Source organism: Teleopsis dalmanni, chromosome 2 (genome assembly GCF_002237135.1).
Source record: "Teleopsis dalmanni isolate 2A chromosome 2, ASM223713v2, whole genome shotgun sequence".
Classification (NCBI taxonomy): domain Eukaryota; kingdom Metazoa; phylum Arthropoda; class Insecta; order Diptera; family Diopsidae; genus Teleopsis; species Teleopsis dalmanni.
This window is the reverse complement of record NC_051847.1, coordinates 236,290,071-236,299,018: the sequence shown is the minus strand read 5'-3', so window position 1 is coordinate 236,299,018 and position 8,948 is coordinate 236,290,071. Positions and strand designations below refer to the sequence as shown.

Below are 8,948 nucleotides of genomic sequence, written 5' to 3'. Positions count from 1 at the left end.
TCAGTAGTTTAATTATGTCAAATATATCTATAAGTACATATAAAAATTTACTTTAAACAACTTGAATATCTAAATTTTACAATGCTAAACTATATTATTAAGGGTAATAATTAACTTTTTTTAAATGACGGAATTGTTTAGCATTCCATGTGTAGAGCTCTCTAACTACCCTTACATCAACAGCTGCAATAAAATTTTTTAAATGCAAAATATATTCCCTTATAAAAACATCCACTTCACAAAACTCTGCTGACTAAGATATTTCTTTGGTAAAAATGTTTCAATTTCAGTAGATTGTGTCTACCTGATCATAAATATAAGAGACGAAATATTCCAATTTTAGGATGATTTAACGACGTACTTAAGTTGTGTATTTTAAATTTTCTACCTACTTTTGACAAAAGATACTTTATTTTTGCATTTTTAGCAAATTTAACGTTAACGTAAAATAAGTTTTTTTTTAGATAGCTATATTAAAATAATAATTATTTTAATAATAAAATGTAGAATTATGAGATTAGTTTAATGTATTTTATATAAATTAAATTTCTATGAATTAGAATCATTCTCGTAATTAGTAATTAATCCTAATTTGTAATAATTTCCACGTGTTTTTTAATGTTACTGTTATTGTAATAAAATTATTTTTTCTCTAAATGTTCCATCTTTGAAAAAAAAATAAAGAATTCCGTCTTTGACACAAGAGTAGTCACTGTCTGATTTGATGAAATTTTGTTACAGCAACCGTCGTTCATATGTGCATCCATGCAAAAGTGATTTGTTCCACATTAAATCATCGTTGAAGAGGTCCAATTAGTTGCCTCAAATATTCAAGTCCAATTATTTTTTTATTTTGAAAGTAAACGATATGAATTAGGGTCTCAAAAAATTATGACATGCGTTTTTCCGGGCAAATTCAAAATCTTCTGAAAAATACTTTATTTCGATTAAATTACAATGAATCCATCTTATGTTCATAGTTATGTTAAAAAATAGAAATCAACTAAGCCATATCTTTACAAATTATTTTTGAATCTTCTCATCATCACTTGGTTTATGTCTGAAAAATAGTAAAGATGGCACCTAATTTACTGATTGTTATTTTATGTCCAATTGTCATCGCAAAATTGAATTCATCTTCTCTGGTAATATGATTGAAGAAAAATTCTATTAATTTTGCCCAAATTAATAATATTGAAGACTTTATCCTTGATTTTATATAGCAGTTCCAAAAACGTCAAATCTTTCATATTTTGAGTTTTGATTACACAGATAGGTTTCTTTCACAAATATAATTATGTTGAAAGTGTTACTTTTTGAAAAATTTTGTTAGCGCTCTCCATCATATTTTCATCTAATTAGGTTCGGGTTTTTTAAAAGTATTACAAGCACCCTCCAGTATTTTATCAATTTAATATTTGCTTTCATTTCAAATATTAAGATTTCCCTATAAATAATAAATTCAGATTATGATTTGTTGTAAGTCATTTAATTTTTCAGTGTCTGTAGAAACCTTTTTGGTTTCTTTTGGATTCCAGTTTCGGTAGTAATTCCTAGATCTCATCTTAAAGCACTTTATTCTCTGCCATTTAGAGCCTTATAAGTTCTAATAGCTTTGTTGCTATATGAGCAGGTTTTCGAAAAAAATCGTTTGTTTAGATATACATAGGTTAAGTTGGACTGGAGGGTTTACACAACAGAGTCCACTTAACACGAATAATGGTTCGTTATGATACCACAGTTCGCTTAAAATACAACCTTTGTTGAGTTTGATATGTCATGAAACAACAACACAGTCTGCTTAGGCTAGTACGCATAGTATACTTCCATGATATATCATCTGTTATATCTTATGACATGTATTTTGTTGAACCCTTGTCAATGATATAGGATTAAACGAGAATCAACTGTTTGCATGGTAATATTTTATATACACTGTTTTCCGCAAACAACATTCTTTTCCAAAAATCCCTATGAACTCGTTCCTTATACGAAAGATGGCCGCTACACTAATGAGGGAGCTTCATCGCCAAAAGTGAAATTAAGTTTATCCCTGAACTCTTGAGCTAATAATTATCATTAACAATTAATTAAGAAACTACGAAATTTTCACGATTTATTTCCATTTTTATTTTAGTAGAACACAATTTTCAAAATACTGTCACGGGGGAGGAAGTAGTGGTTAAAAATATCAATTCTTAGTGTTGCCAATGCTTACAATATGAATAGTGACTACCGTAATAGCAATGACCTATAAATTTGTTGTTCTTCTGTAACTCGTCTCTCAATTCCATTCATTTCTTGGTTTACTTTTGTTAAATCGAAAAATATTAAAACATTGTTTTATCGTAAAAAAAATAAATAAAATAAATTTAATTAAAAGTTTTATTTTTTCTGCGTTGTATGTTGGCATTGGTTTGGAATGCAATTGCTTCGTTAAATGGGATATTATTTTTTTTATTTTTTTTCTTTTATTAATTATGTTAATAAAATGTAAATGTAAAATGTAAATTAAAAAAATTCTTTAAATTTATACTAAATCTATACTAGAACTAATAGGAACTAATGTAGAATTCTTGTGTGTTGGTGGTAAAAATATTTATATGAAATAAATCTATTAAGACAGTTGAGACTTATTACTATCGATACAATCTTCTGCTTTAACTTTTATTTAGAACTATAGAAGTTATTTATACAACACTAATCAGACACTTTTTTGCGGTTAAGATTGCTTTTAGAAGTTATAAACTTACATAGAGTTCATTAAATAAAAATTGCATTTCAAATTATATTTTAATTATAAAAGTTCTTCTCTCGCTCATAATATCAATTTTTATACTCATATATTTATACAGTATAGTGTGTTTAGTACGTACACATAATTCTGTCCTAGGCATAGAAGCATATAGTCTCTATTACATATTAAATCGAACTATATATATGGTGGGACGTTGGAACAGCGCACTGTCCAACAAGTGGCCCCACTGAAGTGAAGGATTAGTCGAAGTAGACCACGAAATTACTTGGGTTCTTTTTCGTCTTTCGATTCTCGGATGTTGTTATTGAGTTAAAGCTGGGATGGCTTCCGTTCGCATAACAACATTATTTGTTAATGCAAACAGCTCATTTAGCTTGAGGTTTCTCCTGCCAAGTCATCACCAACCCAATGGTATCCCAAGATAGTCTTCCTCCTGCTTGCCAGTGCTGGGCATTGGCACAATATATGCACCGCTGTTTCCTTTTCTTCTAGACATAGTCTGCAAGTGTCTTCCTCACCAAGAGTTGTCTTTTTGAGATGATACTTGAAGTTGCTATGTCCAGTAATTAGTGAGGTCAGCCAGCTTCGAGTGCTCTGCGAATAGTTAAGCACTATAATATCATCTAAAATAATAGATGAGAGAACGCTACGATGTCACGCCATGAATAAGTAATTCTGTCCTCCTAGGTAAACCATAGTGTCTCTATTATTATATTGTATCGAACTATAATATCATCTCATAATAGATGAGAGAACGTAACGATGTCACGCCATGAATAATTTGTATTCTTTAATCAAATATCCACTATCCTCCTCCAAGTCATGACTGTCGCATTGGATCCACTATAACGTTGCGGTTTCCCCCTCAGTGCCTAGTGAGCAAAATATGCTACTGGAAATAGGTTTCTATATATTTTTTTGTGTTCTCTTTTAAAATGAAATATTTTCATCTTTATCGGGAAAAAATTTTTATTTTCGAGTTTTTTAGACTCAATGCTGCCATCTGTTTAGATAGTAAAACGCATATTCTGCTTGTTCTTTCATCTGATAATAACGCGAGGATAAAAATATCCGCAATGGAGCTGAACTAAAACTAAAATGCCTCTATACAGATTCCTTTCTATACAGATTCAAAATTTGTTAATCTTGATGTGTTAGATTTGTTAATCTAATAATACCACAAATTTTCAATATTTTCAATGACGACTGTCAATAAGAATATATAGGACATTGGACATAAATATTTTGAAGAGAAAAACATTCATTGAATATATTATATAGCGGTATTAAAAAATGAAAACTAATAAGGGAAAAATAAGGGCTATAAACAAAGTAGAAGGAATTACGTGCCATATTAAGCTAATGCACATTAACACGTGTTAATGATAACAGAATCAAATTATACTAATTGAACTTTGAATTGCAACTGACGTATTATTCAGTTCTGATCCCCAGTCACTACTATCTGTTCGTAAATCTTAGAAGTAGGCTTAAGAAAGAATATTAAAAATGAGAAGAGAATATAAGAAAGAAGAAAATAGATAAGATACAAGAGATTAGATAAAAAAAAACAAAAGAGAAGTTAAAGAAGAGAAAAGAAAGAATGAAGAAGTGATCTTTAAAATTGGGCGGTATTTTGAAGGTCTTAAGAAATTATTTTATAACATATGTATAATAATGTTAAGAAAACGTTGATGAGATTATATTAGAATTAGGTGAAAATATATCCCTGTAAAGAAGTAACTTTTTGCATTCAACTAAAAACATATCAGACCATCTGTTAGAAGCCATGTGAAGTTTGATTCAAAGTTTGGAAATCTAAAGATTTGAAAGGGTTAAGCATCAGAATTTGTTTTTCTGTAGTCTTTGATAAAGAATTTTAAAGAAGTTTGTTTTATTGTAATATAGATGCGGGTATCGACTTGAGGTATTGTCTATCTTGATAGTTAAAGTAATTCCTTTCACTCACATTGTTAACCAGTATAGTTCCTTTTGGGAATGCTCAACGGCTCTTGGTCTTGAACTCAAGGAGTGAGTCTGATATGTATACCCAGCCATTCTAGGAAGTAAATCGACATTTTTAATAAATATATACATATTTTAAAGACTATTTAGAAATTTAATTCCTTTAATTACTGTATTCGAAACATTAAGTTTATCTTGTATTCTCAAGTTTGTTTCAAATGTGTAAAGAAAACTATTTTTCCATTAGATTATTTTTTTTTTAGTCTTGTTGGTTAATTCGCATTATTAGAGATTGTCAATAAAACTATCATAAAGGAAATGAAATCTAAATTTGATATTGAATTTTATAGGAACATCATTTACAACGAGCAATATGTACTGGTCTTATAATACCAACACCTGAAGTTTTTACATGTGACCAAATATTTTATGATAACAGTTATCCTCCCAACTATAAAATGCCACGTCAGCTGATACACATGCAACGTAAGATTTTGTCTTAAATAGCTGCTATTTAATAAATACTTATATATAAATTTATATATAATAGCCCTCGGATTAGAGCAAGATGTGCCTGAATATGATATGGACAGTTCCGATGAAGCTTGGGTTAACCAAAATAGGCGTCTCGATTTAAGTCCATTGAAATTTGAGCAAATGATGGATCGTTTGGAAAAGAGTTCAGGTCAAACAGTTGTTACGTTAAGTGAAGCTAAAGGACTCCTCAAGCAAGATGATGAAGTCAGCATAGCTGTGTATGATTACTGGTTAAATAAAAGATTAAAAATGGTAAAGAAAAAAAAATTATATGTTTTACTGAAGTTTATATTTAAAATGTGTTCTTTATATCTTTAAAAAATAGCAACATCCGCTAATACTCACTGTTAAGACCGAAAATCGTCCGGGTGCATCATCCAATAATCCGTACTTAGCATTTCGTCGTCGTACTGAAAAAATGCAAACACGCAAGAACCGCAAAAATGATGAAGTGTCCTATGAAAAAATGCTTAAGTTAAGGTTCGTTTACTGTTTATTTTTTATGTAAATAATATATAATAATTAAAAATCAAAATAATATACACACAGACGTGATCTTCAACGTGCCACTACGTTGCTGGAAATGGTCAGGAAACGTGAGGTAACAAAGCGTGAAGAACTACAGTTATCCTTACAGATATTTGAAAAGCGGGTAGAGGTGCGTGATTTTAGTGGTGCTCTAATGACAGAGTTTAGTTCTACATATAGAACACGGTATGTTATAATTAATTTTATTTAAAAACAAAAAAAAAAATACAAGTTAATTTGGTTTCTTTACGTTAATGAAAAATGTATTTTTAGACCCGCATTTACACCGTTGTATACGAATCAATACTCACATCATTCATCTTCTGCTGGTTCTACACCGACAGGCCCTGTATCAAGTGGAATTGGTAATGTACTGACATCTGGTTATAGTGCCAACGTTAATAACAATGTGGGCAGTGGACATTTGTATTCATCGTCACAGTACCTGAATTCATCAAATCTGGCAATTGGTATGTGTCATTGATTACAAAATGAAGTATTTTTAAAATATGTGAAAGAAGAAATTGCAAATAATATATATATTATATAAAATACAGATTCAATAAATGTTAGTGGCACAGGAATTCGTAAAGAGAAACGTCAGTATAAAAAACGGAAACACAAATTGCCGCGAGATAAGCAGCAACATCTTCAACAACAGTATTTAGCTGGCGTGGGTATGATGCCTTCGTCAGTAACGTCAGGTGTAGTGGGGAACTCGTCCATAGCCGGTCATCTGCCTCACTTACATCACCTACATCGTCAAAGTTCGTCACCCGCCGCTATTGAATCAAATCTTGATACAGAAGAAGAAGAATACGCTGCCGGCAGTGGTCAGCAGAAAGCTGGTTCTGAAAGCGAAGAGGAAGCTCCATTTGCATTTAGAAGAAAACAGTCTTGTAATTACCATAAGGTACTTTATAGAAATGTCTACATTCTACTGGGAAGACTTGAATGTACTAACAATATTAATTATTTTAAATATTTAGCCTAAAGATCATCTTGGAAATTGGCCGTGGGAATCGAAGGATAATCATGGATTTGGTGATCCACGTTATCGCTTCACCTTGACGTCGTTAAGATATCCAAAGTATATAAATATATATATTAAATTTTATTAATTATAAGCAATTAACTATAAATGATTTTTATGTATAGGCCACGCTGCATTGGTTTCGCACGTCGTAGACTTGGACGTGGTGGTCGTGTGATAATTGATCGAGTTTCCACTAACTTTGATGATGTCTGGTCACAACTCGATTATACAATATTAGAAAGTACATCCTGCGTAAATAGAGTTAATGTATCCGCCTCGCCTCCAACTGTTATAGACTTACCCAATGAAAATGTAAAAGAAGAACCGCCAAATACAAGTGTTCCACCTGTTTCCATTAAAACTGAGCCAAATACGGAAGAGGTATATCAAACAATAGTGGCAGATCAGACAAATGCAGACGATGGAATTGAAGCTGATTTTGATGAAGACATCGATGAAGATTATGAAAATATTACCCGCGATAAAAATTATACATCCGCCCTTTTATTACGAAGACAACGTCATCGAAAACGTAACCGAAGGCATTGGCTTAATAATGCAAACAGTCTTAATAAAGGATCGACATTTAGGATTCTTAAGCATAATTCAGTTGGTAATAAAGAAAGTAAAAAATCAACTGATAGTTTTAAGCCCATACCTCGTCACATTTTGCATCGTTTGGCAGAAGCTGTTGATCGTAATTTAAGTAATAAGCGACCCAAAATATCGTATGAACATCAAAATGGTGTTGCCGTTGCTGAAGAAACTGTTGTGGATGTAAACCAAAGCATCGCAACAGGAGAACTGCAACGGACAAACCATCGCACGAACAATGTTGTGCTAAATAGCATCAACCCAACCACCAATAATAATAGTAATAGTAATATTAATAATAATGTTAGCTTAAGCGACAAATTTAATGTGATAAAGAATGAAAATACCACAGTTGCAGATATAGGTAGAGAGATAAAACAAGAGTTGATTGATACTGCTGATGATTCCAATGAACCATTAAGCACAATACAACGACTGCGAGTGGAATCGTCAGTTGACGTACCTTACGATGAAGAAAATGTTAATTTAAAACAGCTAAGTAATCTCATTAGGCATACTATTAAGAAGGAACCAGTTGAAAATAATGAAACAAGTGGAATAAATCCTATAGTAAATTCATCGATTAAATTGGAATCCAATGATGATGATGATGATTCGCCTTCATTAAACCAAGTGGCTGATGTGATACGTTTGAGAAATCTAGAGAACAAGAGGCATGTGACAGAAACTACACAACCAACGAAAACAGAACCTGTACTGGAAAGCTTCGCTAGTGACTATCACAATGAAGATCATGAGTACTATATGGGAAGCTTATCACCAAGTTCAAGTCAACGTTTAGAAATATGCAACGAACTTTTATCAGAGATCAGAAGAGATTGGTTGCACTTTAGACCAAAAACCCCGACTGATGAGTTATTGGATAATAGTATTGGTAAAGTGCCGTTACTTAACGATGAACAAACACCGCTAGTCGACTGGTCACAACAAACCCCTGTAGAAATAGAATTATTACGCGTTCCTGCGGAGTCAATAATTGATGACGATAATAAAGAAAGAAAAATACCTGCACCTGCACCAAATTCATTTTGGGATACTCATTGTGATGATGCATTATTCGTTAGTAATAGTTTCAAGTACGCCGATTTAGAGCCAGATACAGAACTGTTGCAACCCGTGTATGTTTCCGATTTTACTCGTGGTAGCAGTAAAAGTCCGGAAGGCAATACGGGTAACTCAAACTCAGGAATGGACTTTAATCTTAGCGGTGATTCACTTAATGACATCAATTTACTGGATGATAGTGATGAAACTGATGAAAATATGCTTGACAACATATTACAAGAATGTCAAATTGATGAGATTAAGACACTAAATCAAGCAACTAGTTTCTGGAATGGAATATTAGATGGAGAGGCAGTAGATGAAGTTACCGATGTTGATGTTGCAGCTGGAATTTTAGATTGCATAGATGACAAAAAATTACGCAATAAGTCGCGATTAAAGATTGAAAGAAATCAAAGCAAACAAGATTTTGGTAGTTCAAATTTTACTATTTTGAACTCGAGG

At 31.9% G+C, this 8,948-nt stretch overlaps 1 protein-coding gene across 1 annotated transcript; it reads left to right on the top strand.

Annotated features, from left to right (window-relative positions):
• Window positions 1-1,076: 1,076 nt before the first annotated feature.
• On the top strand, window positions 1,077-8,945 carry LOC119677024 (the record flags this gene model as incomplete). The annotated part of the gene is made up of 9 exons (XM_038088291.1): window positions 1,077-1,145; window positions 5,074-5,209; window positions 5,274-5,512; window positions 5,586-5,740; window positions 5,810-5,974; window positions 6,062-6,258; window positions 6,346-6,701; window positions 6,778-6,878; window positions 6,947-8,945. Coding segments are annotated over exons 1-9 (3,417 nt in total), but the record flags the coding sequence as incomplete, so codon positions are not given.
• Window positions 8,946-8,948: the final 3 nt, after the last annotated feature.